General features: G+C 39.8%; 2 protein-coding genes across 2 annotated transcripts; one reads left to right on the forward strand and one right to left on the reverse strand.

The window, feature by feature from the left end:
- Positions 1–1,500: 1,500 nt before the first annotated feature.
- On the reverse strand, positions 1,501–13,130 carry LOC144044069 (leucine-rich repeat-containing protein 52-like). The gene is made up of 2 exons (XM_077558263.1): positions 11,955–13,130; positions 1,501–3,024 (listed from the first exon to the last, which is right to left on the reverse strand). The coding sequence occupies exons 1-2, from the start codon at positions 12,595–12,597 to the stop codon at positions 2,699–2,701; spliced, it is 969 nt and encodes a 322-aa protein (XP_077414389.1). The 5' UTR covers positions 12,598–13,130; the 3' UTR covers positions 1,501–2,698.
- Positions 13,131–16,375: 3,245 nt separating this feature from the next.
- Positions 16,376–19,760, forward strand: mgst3a (microsomal glutathione S-transferase 3a). Its single transcript, XM_077558686.1, has 6 exons — positions 16,376–16,533; positions 17,123–17,239; positions 17,381–17,457; positions 18,399–18,456; positions 18,559–18,631; positions 18,721–19,760. Exons 2-6 carry the CDS (start codon positions 17,123–17,125, stop codon positions 18,864–18,866), a joined length of 471 nt encoding a protein of 156 aa, XP_077414812.1. The 5' UTR covers positions 16,376–16,533; the 3' UTR covers positions 18,867–19,760.
- The last annotated feature ends 198 nt before the right edge of the window (positions 19,761–19,958 follow it).

Raw genomic sequence — 19,958 nt, forward strand, 5'->3', positions numbered from 1 at the left:
GGCAGCGTGATTTCAGTGTGCGTTACTGACAATAAGTAAGTACTACAGTTGTGATAAATATCCCCTACATCTGCTGCTTAATGTGTGTTATATATGTTTGTAACTTGTAACTTCGCCGTGTTTAATTGGCTCGTTGATGTCACAAGCTTCGGTGCTAAAAATAGAACGCTGCCGCTTGCGGCCTTCACAGACGCTAATTGTAGCTTTTATACATACATTATATTTTGTAATGTGGCTTTTTGCGTTTCCTTATGGGTTTTATGTATCTAATTTCTGCATATTGTTTCTTCTGTTTCAGACCACATACACACTCACACACAATGCCCATGTAAATAATATCTCCTGATTCCCTGACCGGAATCAACGGTCCGTAGCGCCCGCTTTAATCAGCGTAATTCTTCTAACTAATGTGGACAACACGACAGCCATGCTTCTTCGTAATCAGACAAATGTTTGCTCTCACCTTCTTGTTTGTGCATCATCAGTCTACCCATACGTGAAAGATTTTGCATGCCAACTCGTCACTCAACAAACACGTTATGATGTGTGTCCAATATGTGCTCCGGTTTCCACAGCCTGTGATCCTTGGATTAGAGTTTGACAAACTGAGAATGGTTTCCAAATGATTTTCATTTGATTTAGTCGAAGCTGTCTGCTGAGCGAGTGTAGCTGCTTTTTGTGGGAAAACACACAACCAAACGATTTTAGTTGTTCTGGTGATAAATAAATGAATGGCACTGATCATTTGCATAATAATAGATAGAGCTTTGAGTGATTGTTATAGCAAACTGGATTGTATCATCAATTCATCGAAGGTCAGCAGGTCGAGGATCTACATAGAGATGAAGTTTGCCCACAGCCTATTACGTAACAATGCACGTTTTCTAACCGCTATACAAATGACCAAATTGCCTTCTCATTGAACACATTTGGTCATCTCATTCTCTTTCATTCTTTAACGTCACACTCGTTTGCCAACTTTAACGCTTTTGTACGCTTGACTTGAGAATTTAGTTGTGACAAAACTGTTTGAATACGTACGTACACAGGAGTCCGATATTTAGCCCTATGATGGAATTTAAGAGGTAGTTAGCACACACAAAAAAAATGCTGGGTTGTTTTCTTAATTCATTGCTGATTTTGAGCTGAATTGGTTACTTTTACCCAAGGTTGGGTGAATTATTTTTGACCCAACAGATTGGGTTGAAAATTTAATTTGGTTGGCATTTTTGACAGTTTTGATATGTACTGAAGTTGACGTCGTACATTTAATGTGACACCCTTAGAAAATGGGGTTCGAATCAGTTTTTGCCCTTTGATGGATAGAAATCTTGACCCAGTGCGCTGGGTCAAATCCTCAACACAATCTACTGACTAACCCATCTTTTGGCTTCGTCATTTTTGGATTAGCTATTCGGTAGGAGTGGGCATCGATTCAAAGTTCCTCAATCAATTCGATTTCGATTCACAAGAGTTCAGTTCGATTCAATTTCGATTTTTCCCGATTCAGTTCGACTCACTTGGAACATCAAGTCTTCTTAAATATCAAGGACATGATAAAAAATACACTTAAAAAAAACTCCACTGACATTAAATTCCAAATTAAATTTTGCAGAGGCAGTAACTGTTTAAATGATTTATTTAATTATTAATGAAAATGAAGTGTTATAATTACTTAAGTGTTACACAAACATTGACATCAGCATGGATGAGATGAAAATGTTTTTTCATAATTCTAATTCAACAATTGCAAATCCATCCATTTTCTTAAACGCTTATTCATAAATTAAAAAGATTCTGAATTGTCATAAAGTGCAATAAATCAGGTCTCTCATAAATGTAAGAAAAATACTTTTAAAGGTGCATTGTGCAGTTTAAAAAGGTAATATTAAAGCTTTTTCTGCAACATGCATGCTCCACCAATGACCAGATGAGTGTGAAGGATCCCTCGACTGTTTTACTCTGACTGCACCGATTAGCTTTTATCTTCCCTTTACACTCCACAGTTTCTTTGGGGAGGGGCAGAGTTTTTCATACCTCATTAAAAGTCATGTCTTCATTTGTCAACTGTGGCTGTCGTTTTAAAATCGTGCACGAACTCGCAAGTGCATCATGAAGGAGCCTGACACAGATGTTGCAGTTACGCTTTGGGCCAGAGGTGGCAGTCGTGAGAAAAAAAAGTGACAAACTACACAAAGATCCTTTAAATTCACGTGAGCAATACATTTCAAGAAAACAATAAGATACAAAATAATTGGCCTTTATAATTCCATTTTCTTGTTAATTTATGGGGGAAAAGAGATTAAAATAATCGATTCATGGTTTTATGAATCGATATCAAGCTCAAAAAAGAAAATCGATCCGATAGCGATTATTCGATTTATTAAACCCAGTCTCACTATTAGCTATTTACCCAATTTCGGTTATTTTTGACCCAGCAATTTTTGGTTGATTTCTGTCTTCAACACTCATCATTATGATCATCCCTGCTTGAAGAGAATCCGATTGACTCACCATCTTCATCGTTATCCTGACTGACCACTTGACCCCATCAAACAAAACAAGAATAAGTAACTCACTGTGGCCTCCATTGAGTGTTTGGAGCCAGTTCCTCCTCTCTGGTGAGAGTTCCATGTAGGACATCCAGGAGGTCCTGGAAGCAGACGACGAGGCACTGTGAGAATCCAAAGCGGACCTCCTAAACAGTATGTTTTAACAAAGCGTTCTCATGCTCATTCCCGGTCCGTGCGGTCCGCCCTGACTCCGCGGCCCCTTCCTCTTCCCCGTCCAGTTCCAGCTGCTCATCTTTCTTCTTGATGTAGCGCTCGTAAAGTACCATGATGACCCCCATGACCCAGGCCAACACGGTACCGGAGGCGAAGATGACAAAACCGATGATGACGAAGAATAGATAGTCCCAGGAACCTAACGTGTGGTGGCACAACGTCCGTAGTTCGATGCCCGCTTCGGCGAGACGACGGCCCTGCAGGTCGTCTGGGGAACTGCACACGGTCTGGCCCTCGTCTGTTACACACACAGTAAATCAGCGTCAGACCTTAGAATTACAGTGGATTTCTATGAGATTAGGTGTGCCTAATGATGTGGCAAGCATGTTTCTGATGTTAGAATACATAACACAAAACATTTAAATAAAACAACAAATGGACCGAAATACTACTTGGGTCAACCTGACACAACTTTCTCAAAAAATAGGGTCATTTTGTATGCAACAAATCCAAAATTTGTGTTGTTTTGTACAATAATAACCCCCCAAAAATGGGTCAAATGAACCCAAATCGGAGTCTTTTTCACACTACTGCTTTTAGAGTGTGCAATTTTTAATTGTACTGAATTAATTTACACTTAATAAAAAGTTTGGTTACTTTGTTAAAACTCTTTGACTGCCAACCATTTTCAGAAAAGAGAACATGTGTGTGCCAGCTGATTTAGAGCATTTTGACTGATCTTTCAAGGTCCAAGGTTGTGTTTGGACTATGGAAACACAGATACTACCAAATGAAAGATTGAACTCTCATCTTTCATCGGGGAAAAAAAGTTTGTTTCTACCTTATTCCGTTTTTCAGTAATCAACAATAGAAAATTGTTAGTTTCACCAAAATGCTCTGTTTTGAAACAAAAAACGGAGAAATCAAGCTTTTTGTGAAACGATATTATTTCATGCACTCTAGTGGATTTGACACCTTTTTTTTTCCATGAATGATGCCACAAACACCTAAACAGTGCTTTACTTCTGTAAAACACTACCACCAACAATGAAAAAGTGTTTTTTGATAGCAAAATACGTTTATTGACATTCCACAGTGTAACAATTTGGCAAACTATTTACAAATGTGTGCAACTATGGTACTATTTACAATTGTGTGAATGTTTCAACTACACGTTTTTTTTTTGGGTGGTAAATTGTGTAACACTCCCCTGCGTGCAAGGATTTGCACCACAGATTAGTTTCACAGCGATTGCCCCTTCGCGTGCAGACGCTACACTTTCTTGCCGGCTTTTTTTCCGGGGAATAGCAAGTATATACTGCAGTGTGTGTTTGGCCATGTTGCCATAAAGTCTACTCTCAGGATCATGATACGGTGACGTTACGGTGGTGTTACGTCTGGCTTCTTCATGTCCTTCAGTTCCTATATCGGGTGGTAAGAGATGTTCTGATCCATCTTATCCGCCCCATTCATAGTGGCATCGTAGTCCATAACCAGTGTCTTCTCCGTGATCAGACTGTACCCACTCCTCCGATGAATATGCATTGGACTCGGGTAATCTTCATCGTCCGATTGAACGTCCGCCTGTGCAGAAGTGCTCGGTTGTGCACCACGTTTTCCGGCGTTAGCATCGCTAGCCGGTGAGGCTTTAAGACGTGATCGAAGCCGCCGCGTCAACGCTTCCAACTTCGGCGTCAACCTCGGAGTCACCATCATCATCATCGTCGTCATCAATGTGCTCTTTAGCATTGGTCGATGCTTTTCGTCTTTGAAAAAATGCTCAAGCGTGAGCTGCTTGCAACCGGTCGCCATTTTCGCTTCCTCAGCCATTCTCCCCTCAACAGTCTAGCTCCGCCTCACGTCTTCTACTACTGACTCCTCCTCGATCTTGTCCAAAGAGAGTCATCGCTGCCATCTAGTGCCCATAAATAGTCATTATACTAACTCCATCTGCTTGATACTTTGAGCACAGCTGGCCAAGGCTTTCCTCCACCCGTTTCCCCCAAAAAAACATAGTTAACGTCTTTTAACGTTTTTGGCGGCACTCATTTGGATTTTACTAAACGTCATTAAACGTTTTTGGCGGTCAAAGAGTTAAAAAAACAAAACAGAAAGTTGGGTCAAATTGACCTGTTCTTTTTTCTTTTCTTTTTTTAACCCAAATTGGGTTATTTTTTTACCCAACTGTTTTTAGAATTAATTTAAAAATGGGTTGTTTCAACCCAGAAAGTTGGGTATAATTGACTGAGGTGGTGCTGGGTCAATTTGACCGAAGTAGTGGACCAAACCCAAACTGGGTTATTTTTTAGTTTTCAGAGTATTGGATTGTGTTATCTCTTAAAGGGATACTTGATTCATTTAACCATTTTCATCAGTAAGAAGTTAATATTTTGTTTAGAATCAATTCGATAACTTCAGGTCCAATTATTACATTTCAAACACAATTTGTCCCTTGCTGTCGACTGAAAATGACATCGCAATTGCTCAGAGCTCAGGTAACGACCAATCACGGTTCACCTATTTTCCGGGTTTGGTCATGTGACAGTTGCAAAGTGAGCCATGATTGGTCGTTACCTGTGCCCTGAGCACAGGTGATGTCATTTTCAGTCGACAGCAAGTGGCATATTGTGTTTTTAAAAGTATTAATTTTACTTGGAAAATAATGACATTATCAAATTAATTATCAACAGCATATTAACTTCTTACTGCTGGAAATGACTAAATAAGTCGAGTATCTCTTTCAAATCTTTTTAGAATCAATTATCCTATTGATCGAATAATCGAGTACTATAATCGGATAGATTTGCACTTGACTGCAGTATCAACTTTCCATCAATAGAGGGTGCTAGTTGCCTGTGAAGCAGTTTGAATACAGTACAATGCAGTTGTTTTTCTTTTGGCGACAGCGAAGCATCGCCACAAAACTTTTGGGTCGACTCATTTTTGTGGTTTATTTATTCTGTCTTAGTGTTTTTCCCTGCCCTGCTACCGACGTGTTTTGTTGGTCAAAATAGTTTTTGTTGTTGTTGTTGTTGTTGTTGTTGTTGCTCTGATCGACCAATAAGAGGACAGAAAAATGCTGACGTGATCAAGAGCCACCTGTGAGGTGAATTTGAAATGGGATTGGTTAAAGAAACAGTCCCATGGTTTAACATTAAGTTACGCTTCCTGATTCTGAAGGCAGATTAGATTAACATGGCAACACATAGAGGCTGAAATCTGATTGGACAAAAATTCAAACATCCACATACAGTACTGGAAGCAGTGCAGCCAGGAGAAACGCTATGAAATGAAGAGAATAGACTGTTGGGAATGAATTCATCCAATTTCAGGGAACAAATATTAGAATTTAGGTTGCAAAAGTAGGTCAGTACTTCTGATTATGTTAAGGTCAGCTCATCCTAACTTTCTGCCACTGCCAATGTTAGAAATGCCTCTCAGTGCAGTTCTATAAAACCGAAACTACAAGAATAATATTAAAAGATTTTGTTAAATGAACAAATGTTGTCTTTGAAAAGGCTAAATGTTTGATAAAGCTCTTGTGTTGGCTCTCATAATGTTGCAGCCTGTGGGTGTATATAAACTAATAAACGAATGTCCCTTCATTGGAAAATGAGGGCCTTTTACAGAAGGAGTTTGTGTGACAAAAATTCCCCAGCTAATGAGCATAATCAGAAGTTTGCGTGAGTGTTGTAATGAGATTGCGATGCCAGCGGTAGCAGCGCACAGCATCATCATGACTTTCAGCACAGTTTGATTGGGGCTTATTTTAGAAACAGCTGCAAAGATATCTGAGGAAAGAAATTTTACTTTGGCAGAAAACGTTTGATTCTCTCTGTTCTCGTGAACCATAAATAGCATCCCAGAGGCCTTGCCTTTAAGTTCAACCGAAGAGCTGGATAAATAATTCAAAGGGTTACGTATTGTTTTGCATAGAACATATTCACTCATTTCCATCTATCATGTGCAGAGGCTACACGTGCTTAGCAATGGTACCTTGGCCAAATAGGAAACCGCAAGCAACAATGTTACACTACCTTCATGCGGCACTAAATTACCAGGCAAAACCGCACGAAGGTTGAATTATTCAAATCCCCTTTCTTCTTCACAGGCTTGTCTGAGGCTGTGCACGAAACCATAAAATAAAAGGGAGAAACTTGAACTGAGAGCTTGCAGAGTATACAAAAAAAGTCCAAATCCTTGATTTTCTATAAATTACCATATACATTTTCAAAAGCCTGCCAGTCATTTTTAACACATCTGTTGTGCTCTACAGCGCCTCAAAAGAGAAGCCTTTTTGAGAAAATAATCCTTAATACTGTTTTTTCTTTCATTCACAGTCACTTATTCATAGATTTGACGAGAATTCCCAGCAGGAGTGATCCAAAGACTTAACTGTACAAGGTACTGTCTTCTGTGACACTTGATCTGGAAAAAACTGAGCCTGAAAATAACCAACTCTCTCTGCTGTACTTTTCTGTGATGGTAGAAATACAGTACAGTATGTTAAATTGGACTTGAAGAACCAAAATTCAAAAATGACTCAGAGTCAAGCCGCTGCTCCTCAACATTGAGAGGAGTCAGATGAAGTGGCTCGGGCATCGAGTTAGGATGCTTCCTGGACTGGTCCCACCAGGAGGAGGACCTGGGGCCCACCCAGTACACACAGGAGAGAATGTCTCTGGACTGACCTGGGAACACCTTGGGGTTCCCCTGGAAGAGCTGGGCGAAGTGGCTGGGGAGAGGATAGTTTCTTGCTAAATCAGATGCAACCCAACCACGGATAGGTGGAAGACAATGAATGGATGTTTGGCACATGAATCCCTTTTCTTTCTTAAAGTCCAGGAAGGGGTGTACATGTGAAACTGAGTCTGCTCCTCTGTAAGCTTCAACCAGCATAGAAAATCCACAGCCAACTATGCACTCTTAAAACACTTGGGTCAAAGATAACCCAAATTGGGTCAAAAGGGGACAAACCCAACTTTTTGGGTTATTCAACTAACAGGGTCGCTTTGTGGGTTATTAATTTGATTTTACACAACTTTTTGGATTAAGTAACTCAGAAAGTTTGCTCGATTCCTTTTCGACCCAATTCAATTGGGTTACTCAATTATCACAAAAACTTGGGTCAATGATTAACCCACAAAACAACCCAGTCCTTGTGGGCTATTAATTTAATTTGACCTGGCTACTTTGGTTAAATAACTAAAAAAGTTGGGTAAATTTATTTTTGACCAAATTGAACTGTGGTATTCAATTACCCCCCCCAAAAAAATGAATCAAATGACCAACCCACAAATAACGTTGTTTATTAAATTTGGCCCAGCTTTTTGGGCTGAATAACTCAAAATGGTGGGTTGGTTCATTTTCAGCCCAATTCAATTGGGTTATTAAATTAGCCCAAAAAGTTGGGTCAAACAAATAACCCAAAAAACTCTGCTACTTTGTGGGTTATTAAGGTCATTTGACCCAACTTTTTGGATTAAATCACTCAAAAAATTTGGGCGGTAAATTTTTTACCCAATTCAATTGGGTTAATCCATTAACCCACAAAGTTGGGTCAAATGAATAAAGCAACCCAATTTGTTTGCGTTGTTTTGTGGGTTATTAATTTAATTTGAGTTGAATAACTCAAAATGTTAGGTCGTTCCATTTTTGATCCAATCTGGGTTATTTTTGACCCAACTTTTTTAGTGTGATCTTATCTTTGGACCCGTTTTGTAGAGGTTGCCTCATTCCTGCTTCAACACACACATGTAACATAAATGTATGCATATTGAACAGGCAGGCACGTTTCCTCAGCACAAACCTTCCCGATCATCCCTTTCTGCATTTGCACACTTTCTTAATATCTGTGCACGTGTCTGACAGCGAAAAAGGAAACCCTTCTGGCTCCATACCATCACCCCGGAAAAAAAATGGCATAAAAACGTGAGGGCTTTCCCTTTCTGCTTCCCCCATCCTCGCTCCGCTCTATTTTGAGATGCTCCCCCCCCCCCTTATGTAACAGCTGAGGGAGTTGCTAATCTAACCAAGGAGGACGACACAGAGGAGAATCTGTTGGTTCCTTCCTCGAGCTTTCTCTCTCTCTCTCTCTCTCTCTCTCTCTCGCCCGCCATTGATGCATCTCCTAAATTGAAGAGACAAGCCAGTCGTGTTGCTTGCACCAGGTGGGACACAGATGAGACATAACAAGAGCCACGGCACTGGCAACGCAGGTGTCTCTCACCCAAGCCCCCAGCACTAAAAGTGGTCTTCCTAAAGCTGGTTTGGGAGACAAAATAGTAATCAAGAGGTATCGTCTGACAGACGTGTGTCCTCCTCTTCCTCCCTTGCTGGCAGCTGTCTCCACCAGAGACTCGACTCCAAATGAAGTTAGACAAAAGGCAGGGAGCTGCACGGAAATAGGGCAGCTCTTTCAGGACTGCTTTCGGACTTGGCCTAAGCTGCGGGGTTTGAGCGTGGGCGGGCGGGTGTATATATGTGCACGCATGTGTGGGAGAGAGAGAAGCAGGGGATGCCTTTTTAGCGAGAGCGTGGCGGCTGCATTATAACGCTGCTGTTAGAATTATGACTGGCTTCTTTGCTCACTATAAATAGCAGCTGCCCTTTTACACAGTCACACATCCACAGTAGTTCCAAATCAAAATAAGACCTGAATTACAGGGCTGAACAATTAACTGAATTCAAATCAAATGTTCGGTAGGGTTTATTTTATATATGTAGATTTTATTTATATACTGTAGTGTAGCCAAATTATGGTCTTAAAAAGTGAAGTCCAAGTTTGCATATGTTTCATTAAACACCGTCAAATGTCATTTTTAGCATATGCTGTGGGCCGCTGAAAAATGGAAGGTGGGCTGCAAATGGGGACGTCGTTTGGACACCCATGATGAAGATAATTTCATTGCTTAAGAATTGCAGTCGGCATGTTTACATATTGTTTCAAGTAGAAGTGATAAAGCCGCCGATTTGTTTGCATTGTTTTTGTAATCTGACCTGTGAATTACTGAATTAGGTTTACGCCACACTTGTTTGGTAGAACTTGGCGAAGTTGTTGTTGTGAACGTTTAGAAGACTGCCTAGTAAATTGTGTTTCATATTAATTCATGTTTCATTTGCTTTGTATCGTTTCATCATTTACCGCATCTTCATTGGTAACCCCGATGTGATTACCACAATATTGTTTATTGTAATTGAGATTCATTTATTGCTTGTGTTCTTTAAAAAATACATGTGAAGACAACTTTCACAAAAATAATCGCATATTAACTCACGTGTCCCCAAAAACGTATTAAAACATTCTATTTCAAATATTGCCACCGTCCCATGAACCTATTTATGTTAGTTTTTTATGCTAGAGCATAAGGAAGCCTTTGATGCAGTGTCTGAACTGAAGAGAATGCTTAAATCAATAGTAGTTATTACAAAAACGGCCGGCAGGTGGCAGCAGAGTACAAGAGAGGCTCTTTTCCATGTTTTTTTCTAAACACGTGAGATTTGTGAATGATGATGAAACTTAGCTATATTCTAATGCTAATTGCTGGAAAACGGAAACAGATAGAAATATACTTTTCTGATGAAAGAAGAGATTCTAATCTTTCTTTTGGTAGGTTCCATGTTTTATAGCAATGGAACACAATATTCTGTGGGCCATGCAAAATCTCTCAAAATCCAGTAAAACAGCCGAGAGCGAAGGGGGTTGCTTCAGTGAAAATGGCTGGGAGTGAATGAGTTAAATCGCAATACTGAGGGGTGAATCAAATCTCAATTAGATTATTTTAAAAAAGCATTCAGGCTTAATAAATAATATTCATTTGCTACTATTACTAATAGTCAAGTGTCGTTATCTGATGTAAGATAATCACATCCAGCCTGAATCAGTTGACCCGAACGCACGTTGATTAAGAGATGGAACACTGATTGTTTGTAACACAGCCTGCAAATATGAATTAATGAGCACAGTTGCAAGGATCATGTGGCCTTTCTGGCCATGCACCTGCTTTTATCCTGCCGCTTATTTAATAGAATGTCATCATGCTCCACTTCCGTCACCTGCATCTCTTTGCAGAGCTCACCAACCTACAGGGACCGATTTGTTTGTGTTTGATAAACATATGCAGTTTCATACTGGTGTTCCCCAAAATCAAGTTGCAGCATTCTTTGGAGTGAACCCTGGTATCGTCTCCAAACTGAATAACGACGGCAGGCTGCCAAATGGGCTCCCCAAGCCAGGGGATCTGCCATGAGTGGCTTTTAGTGTCACGGCCGTTAATGCTGGTGTCAGCACCGCACGTGCTGAAACCTGAACATGTGGTGCAACTTTATGTTCAGGGATGAGTTCAAATTCTTAGTCTAAGGCAGTTGGATCATAGAGTCAAAGTGTAGTGAGTAGTGATACGATATGATATAATGATCACAATATTGTGGGGAGTTAAGCGATATAAAAAAAACTCATTATACTGTGTAAAAACCTAAAATTTTGCCCCCAAAAATTATAAATATATTTGCTGATATGACTGCTTTATATGGCCAAAACATTCCTAATTAACTCATTCACTGTCATTGACGGCTATAAACATAAAAAATTAATTGTAACTATTTCTATTAGTTTAAAAAATGTTTCTACTTTTGTTAACAAGAGTATGAAAACCTAGAATTTTTTTGTTGTACATTTAGAACAGATATAAAATTTGTGATTAATCGTTTGTTAACTAGTGAAGTCGTGCGATTAATTACAATAAAAAATGTCAATCACCTGATGAGATGATTATTAAAAATTAGGGGCGTTAGGCGATTAATTTTTTAATCGTAATTAATCGCATGACTTCAATACTTAACTCATGAATAATATTTTTTTTATATCTGTTCTAAACGTACAATAAAAAATCTAAGTTTTCATACTCTTGTTAATAAAAGTAGAAAAAAATGTTTAACTAATAGAAATAGTTCAAATGATTTTTTCACGTTTATAATCGTCAATGGCAGTGAATGAGTTAAAATTAAACTGCACTGCTAAACTAACCACCAGAGGGCGCTAAAACTGCACAAATGGAATAACCTCACCTTTTTAACAGATGTGCTGCTTTTAATATCGTGACATGCATGCCGTGGCCAAATCTAATATCGCAATATCAAGATATTGCCGTTGTCGTTACATCCCTAATTCACATTGGTGCATTCAAATCATCGAATCGTGACATTAGTAAAAAGCAAACAAAGTGGAACCTTGAAACTTGAAGTCCTCCAAGTGGACCCAGAGACAAAGCTCCTCGCTCCCGCACTCACAGCTCCACGGGTTGCCACTGAGGCCCACAGAGCGCAGGGCGGGTAGTGAGATGAGGGAGCTGATGTTCAGCATCGTCAAGTTGTTCCGGCTCACGTCAAGCACCTGAAGAGCCACATTCTCTGCAAAGGCGTCCTGGTGGATCTCAGACAGGAACGGGTTGTCCGTCATCCTCAGCATAACCAAACTGTCCAAGGGGCCGAAGGTTCTGTCCTCGATCCTGGTGAGGATGTTGAAGGAGAGGTCAAGATAGGCCAACTTTCTGAGATTCCCAAACGTGGACTGGGAGATCTCCGTCAAGGAATTGTTGCTGCAGTCCAAGTAGACTAGATCCGAGAGGTAGTTGAGCGCAAGTGGCGGCAGCTCCGCGATGAAGTTGTTGGAGATAATCAGCTGCCGGGTGGCCAGCGGCAGGTCCTCGGGGAAGCTGCTCAGGTGCTGCCCGGCGCATTGGACCACCAGCTGCTCGTCGCACACGCACCGGTCCGGGCAGCCGGACGAAAGCCGCGGGGACGCGATCACCCCGGAGGAAAGCAGAAGCACGGCGACGATCAGGAGCGCGCTTGGCTGCGGGGCAAGACGCATGACACCGCCGAGGGCTTCATCCAGCCCGCTCGGAGCGATCCACGCACGCTTACATTCTTCATGGACCTCCGCCAGACGATCTAATAGCACGAGGATTGTTTCCACAGAGGTCAGTGGAGACGGTTGCCCTTGGCGCCTCTCTCGCGCGTAATGTTTCAGCTCATCCTGTCAGCTGGTCCTGATCCCGATCCAGCGTGCATCCGATGAGCTCACGGTGGTTGTCATGCCTCGTGGATTTATGGCAGTACTGGGTTTCCTTCACCCGAACACGTTTGTGCGCTCCCGCTGCGCGCGCTCACGACGTGTAATGGTGCTGCCCCGCTCGCGGTGTGCGCGGTCACTTGTCATGTTTGGCTGTGGCATCCTCTCGCCTTCCGAAAGACACCAACTCCGGTGAGGGGAGGGCTCCTCGCTAAGAGGGTTGAAGCACCGGGCACCGGGCAGCGGCTGCAATTGGAACAAAAATATTGGATTTTGTAATCCAACGCATTTGCGTGTGTGCGTGTTTGCTTGCATGGCCTATTTGCTCCAGCAACTCGCAGCGGCTCCCTCATCCGCACGTGCGTGCATGTGTGTTCCGGATGCTCACGTTGATTGATCATGAAACATGCATGATTGTTGTGCACGTGTGTTGGTGTGGCCTCAGGTGTGTGACTAAGTACGCAGCTGCAACACAGACTTAAAAAAAACAACAACTGCATCAAATGCGTTTAGCCACAATTAGGCCCACTGGTGTAATTAAAACAACAAAAATAAATACGACCACAAAATATAACAATAAAGGGTGGCACGCACGGTTGCCTATAGTGTAGTTATTCCCAATCGCTCTGCTATACAGGAAATCATCTAGTTACATTTAATTGCTCCCAGTATTTATTTATTTATCTTAGTTTTTGGACAACTTAATTGATGGAAGAGGCCACATTTTTTCCATCAGCGTTCCTTTTTTAAATTTTATTTTTTAGTTTGTGAGTTGGTTTATTGAACATATAAACACTAAACACATTACAAGTATAAAATAAAAGATGAAGTAAAAAAAAGGAAAACAAGAATAGGAAGAAAAAAAAGAGCATCATTAAAATAAAAAAAATAAAATAAATACAATGAAAAATAATCAAAACATGCTTTTGTTAAGTGTACAGATAATATTGGTTGAATTTTACACGAAAAGCAGGGGTTGTCTCTGAACGACAAAAAAAATTCAAAAAAAGAGAAAGAAAAACAGTGATAAAAATCCCAAATAATGAAAAAAAATCTGCAGACGGTGAATCTGCGGGTGCCTAATCTCAAATATATGTTTTTCATGAAAAGTGGGGGTCCCTCCCATCAATAAAAAGGAGGGGGATGGTGATCAAAATATTTAAAAAAAATCTGCAGACGGTGTTGCTGAACCACGAGTATGTGAGAGTAATTAATAGAGGAAACATGGGCATAGGCAAACTAGGCGGTCGCCTAGGGAGCCATCTCATGGAGGGGGCACCAAATTGCAGGGCAAAAAAAAAAGAAGTAAAAAACCCCCTCATGTTTTCCAAAATAAAATATGTTATACAGTGTTCCCTCATTTTCCACTGCGGTTAGGTAAAATTAATAAATACCCGCAATAAACCATCAATCCATCATTCCTCGATTGCTCAGCAAAATGAGCATCCGTCAATGTTTTTGCCTTTCGAAGTGGGCATCCGTCATTGTCAATCCGTCACCAAAATGGGACATCTGTCATTAACGTATTGCCAAATGTATTGACGGATTGACGATTACATAGACGGATCGAAGTTTCCCGTCAATTGTCAACAAAATGGGCGTCCGTTATTGACGGAAGGTCCGTCAATATTGATGGAATGCCCACCTCTGTGTTTATATATATTTATTTTTTATTACTTTTTTCAAATTGTACATAGTTTGAAAACATTGCATAGTACTTATGCTATTTATTTTTACTATTTGTAATTGTCTGTGAAATTTGGTATTTATTGTGTGGTGTGCTATTGTATATATAACATTTAATTTACCGTGCCAATGTATTTTATTTATTTATTTTTGGGTTGAAGGGTGGGGGTCATCCAGGGTCCAATCAGTATGTGCAATATTCATTCAGATTTGTTAGACTTGTCCCCATCTGGTAAACTTTGTTTTCACTTTTAATTAGTGGGAGGCGTGTGACCTCGTTTTTTGTCTCACTAGAAAAATAAAGTGTAATTGTAATAGCACATCCGCTACAGGTGGCGGTGGCACAACACGACGATTTTTGAGAAAAAATTTAGTATTTTTTTTAAAGCAGAAAGGTAGGGGCACAAAATATTTTCTTCTTCCTGGGGGAGTTAGCAAAAAAATAATTGACAAGCACTGCTTTACAGGGACTTTAAGGAGTCTGGTCTGGTCAACATGCTCTGACCTTTGGTGATGTTCACATCTTTCATAAGGTCTCATGCCAAGAAAGATTAGGAATTCAGGGAGGAACACATCTGTCCAAAATAGAGCACCCTCCTCTAGAGTCCAGAAAAAACAAAATGTTAAATATTCACTCCCAAATAATCTTTCCTGACATTTAGCTCCTGGCTGCACCTTGCGCCAATCCAAACTGAGCATATGTGGCTGGCAAGCTGATGATGGGAGATGGGATGGGACAGGGTGGTCTCACTTGTTGTTCTCCTCACCCAGTCGGAATCTATTCTTGGTTCCATGTGTAGGTGTTGTAGTGCTGAATCAGACTCAGTGTGGAGGAGGAGGTGGGGGAAAAGGGCCGACAGATGTGCTGCTTAAAGAACCCCAGAGAAAATGGCATCTCCAAGTCAACAACTGTGTACGCTGAGCATTTTGACTCTTTCACTTTGAGCCATACATTGGCAGGAAGTGAAGGAGGACTCACCAGGTTGGTCTCATGGGAATGTAACAGCTAACTATCTGAGCCAAACTAAGTTTGGCAGATGTTCGGTGATGTTACGAGGACATCTAGTGATGAATGTTTGGTAGTAGCATCATGGAATTGGAACACTCGCGACAGTACCGTGTTCTTCATATACAATGAGCAGACTGATCCCGCAGTGGTGTCATTCGGCCTATTTTAGGGGAGCTTCAAATAAATGCAATATTTCCAAGCTCCCACCCCCACCTAAATATATATATATATATATATATATATATATATATATATATATATATATATATATATATATATATATATATATATTTTTTTTATACAAATATATATTTTACAAACAAACATATTACAATGAAATATAATGTGGCTGGAATGAAAGTGTAATTTGAGTGGGAAGGTTACAAGCTCAGCAGCAGGTAATCAACTAATTACTACTCCTTCACCTACTGATGACACAGTATCAGGAGTAACTGGGGGTTCAGTATCTTGCTTAAGGATACTTCGACGTGGTCACAAATGGCATTGGATCGATCCTACAACTTCTGAGTTGGGAGACAACCACTCAACCACTGAGCCATGCCGTCCAATAATCGTATTGAACATGATGTTACTTTATTTATTTTTAAATATATACTTAAAATTTTGTCCATATTTAGAATTGCATTTTTGTCATACATCTGGGTAGGCAGTGCGTGGTCTCTAATTTTTCCAATTCCAATTCTTTAATTAGGCAATCTTTACATTTACAACCATTTCTACCCTAGCGTTAAGTTATCTGTTTTTAAATGCAAAATGGGATTGTTTTTGTTAAAGTTGCTAAAGCTGTACTTTAGCAACTTTAACAAAAACAATCCCATTTTGCATTTATAAACTGTACATTGGAAGAAAAAAAAGGGTAAATTCCCCTTTAAGTGAAATTTGGCAGCCACGCCCTCAGCGTGCGCGTGTTACGTCGGCTCCGACGCAAGCGGAAAGATGTCAGACTAAACCTGTTGGTTGTGTTGTGTATTTTGTTCAGTCGATTGTAACTTCTGCACGTTTTTCCGTGCTTAATCAAGGTAAATGCTTTTTTCATTTCTAATCGCTCAGAAAAAAATCAAAATCAAAGTTCCCATTGTGTTTCGTACGGTTTAATGACGCTGTCCTCGTTTGACCTTTTTTAAGGACATGATCGCTTGCTACTTTTGCTACTTTTGCTTTCCCATCTTTTGGGGCGGATCATTCTTGTTTCACTCTGATTGAAAAGATTTCATTCCATATCGCGTTACAGTCGTTCCTCGAGTTTACGAACGTAGTCGTGTATTTACTGTGTTTAATTTGTTTTCTCTTCATGGCCTAGCATTGTTTTCTCACTAAAAATGTTCCTTATTTGTGACTGTCCTGCTTCTTTAATGTCGGTTATTGATAGACTGACTGCACACGCTATATGTCCGACGTAAACTGGAGAATCCCTGTAATTTGTGGCAATTTGGGATTTGTATTGATGAATAATATTACTGAAGATTGCATCATGCAAAACTAAAGTATTTGTTTCTCCTTCACAATGACAGATTCGCCTACTACTACAGATGTATTTATTTTTAACAACTTAGGTGTGATCCCTATTTGCATTTGATTCTAACTGTATTGTTTCCCTCATGTGTCAAGATGGTTGTTATGTCCAAGGAATATGGCTACGTGGTGTTGACTGGCGTTGCCAGTATAATCATGGTGGGACACTTGGCATATCAAGTCGGCAAAGCTCGCAAGAAGTACAACGTGCGGGTGAGCGAGCTTGACAACATGTGGCAGACAACAGTCTGATGCACAGACAAGCTGCGGCATGCATGCAAACTGACTTGTGTGTGTCTGCACATTATGAACACGACATAAACACACACTGCAATTGTATTTGTGCTTTTACAGTACCCTAAGATGTACAGTGATGATGCCAGCGAAGAGGGCAACATTTTCAACTGTGTGCAGCGTGCACATCAAAACACGTGAGTAGACAACTATGGAGGGTCAAATATGCCAAAATAAAAGTGGAAATAAAAACTAATATAAAAATATTTCAAAAATCAAATGCAAAAATAATATATATATATATATATATATATATATATTAGGGGTGTGAATTGCCTAGTACCTGGCGATTCAATTCGTGTCACGATTCGATACCGATTAATCCCGATATGACTCTATAAATTGATTATTGAGATTTTTTTATTTATTTTTACTAAAGTTTAGAAAATACTTATCAGTAAACTTGTACATGTACACTGTAATATTTGTATGAAAGAGTATTTATTTATCTGAAAATTCAGGCTTATAACTGAGCCACTGCATTTAACAAACAGGTTGCAGTCTGTTTCATGTTTGAACAGCACTGAAATAAAATATTAAGGCTTAATGTTCCATTAATATAACATTCTTCCATGCTTAATGTGTGAATCTTAACTCTAAGTAAGACGTTTTGTTGAATATTCCCATAAAAAAAATTGATGTTTAAAAATAGATTCGGCCGCATATCGATTCGAGAATTGCGCGCTGTAATATCGCGATATATTGCCGAATCGATTTTTTCTAACACCCCTAATATATATACATAAAAAAAACGAGATTCCAATATAAAAATTAATGTGGAAATAAATACAGAAATAAATATCTAAATAGAATTAAATGTCAATCAATAAATAAAAACGCTCTGCTCTCATATTCATTTATTTTCACTTTTTTCTTATTTATTTATTTTTGGCATTTTTAGTCCTCCATAAGGGAACACGCTATGGACGAAAGTAACGGGACATACTTTTCCAATATGTTGTTGTTTTTTGTATATGTGTGGTTAAAGTTGATCAGATCAAATGTTTACACCTGTGGGGAAAAAAAGGAGGATCAAGTTATTATTTTTTTATTGTGTCTTTATTTAAAAAAAAAACAGTCTGGAGCTGTACCCTGCCTTCCTTTTCTGTCTGGCTGTTGGTGGCTTGCATTGTCCTGTAAGTTGATCAATATCACTTCACAGCAAAAAAAAAAAAAAAACCTCATTCCAAATGTGTTACTATCTGACAAAATGTAAACGTGCGTCTGTCTGCTTCCAGCGTCTCAGCAGCGGACTGGGAGTTGTTTGGATCATAAGCCGAGAGGTTTACGCGCACGGATATTCAACAGGAGGTGAGATATGTTAAATAGCTTTGGATTTTGTAAATTTTAATAAACTCAGTGGCACCCGGGTAACTTACAAAAAAATAATTCTCAATCAGATCCGAAGAAACGAATGCGTGGAGCTTTTGGGAACGTGGCTCTGCTTGGGATGATCCTGACCACCGCCAGCTTTGGACACAACCTGTTGGGCTGGTCGCGACCACGTATGGGGTCTTCTTGGTGCGAAGTTAACAAATGTTGTTAAAAAGCCCTCAGGGTGGGAGGGGCCCCTAATGCAAACACATGCATTTATACAAACAGAAGCTTGACCTTTGGCATATTTCTTGCAGTGTGTGTTTTATACTCATAAGCACAAAAATCACATTAAGTGGCCTGACTGGTTCTCTATGTCGGGAGTGGCCTTACATCGATTAAGAGGGGGAGGGTGTTGGTACCTATTGGCACTCCCAAACTAGTATTGCTCTTTGAATAAATAAATAAATAAATGCTTGCATGTTTTTCTCCACAATTTTATGAGTTTAATGTATTTACATTCAAGTATTTTTCCATTTATTTAATGGTCAAAGTCCACATAGCATATCTCGACAGGTAAGTTTATGACTCCAAACAAAAGAGCCTCTCCCTTTTATAACAACCGATCATTTTAAACGGTGCTTACCGTCAAGGGTGCTGTAGCACACTTGATTATTTTTCTGTTTATGCCAACAATGTAAAGTGACAGGCAAGAACAAGAAAATGCTCTTTGGTTAGATGTCAGTAGTTACTCAAAACTTGTTAATCCATTTCTTGCTGTTCGTACGACAGAATCGGCCACAATCAGATTTGTGTTCAATTAAACAGGCCCAAAAGTTGTCATCATTAATTTCAGATTGTTAAGAGGTGTGCAGCTGTGAGATTTTTCTAATGCTCTGTAAAGTACACTTTTCTAGTGATCCAACCACTAGAGGGCAGCAAAATAGTGTGCGAGTTGACTGCGGGAATGGCTGTTTCAGTTTGATGGATAGAAATGAATAGATACAGTCCAAGTCATTTGTTAATCAAAATCCATTCAGAGATTTAAAAAGTTGTTTGTTTTATCAGTTTTCATTGTTGACATTTGTTAAGGATAATAAATAATGGTCACTAGACCAAATATCTACATCGACTTGGAGGTTAATTCAAAACATGTTGTCATTGTTGAATAAAGCTCTTGCTGGCTTTCCCCCAGCATTTTATTAGCCCGGCGGCCCACCAGGCTAACTGCTACGACAGCACTTCCTAATATGGGCATGCTAGTAACCAGTCATTTTGCGTGAATGTGACTCTTTCACAATTTTCCGCTTTGTTTGCTTTGTTT

Source organism: Vanacampus margaritifer, chromosome 2 (genome assembly GCF_051991255.1).
Source record: "Vanacampus margaritifer isolate UIUO_Vmar chromosome 2, RoL_Vmar_1.0, whole genome shotgun sequence".
Lineage (NCBI taxonomy): Eukaryota > Metazoa > Chordata > Actinopteri > Syngnathiformes > Syngnathidae > Vanacampus > Vanacampus margaritifer.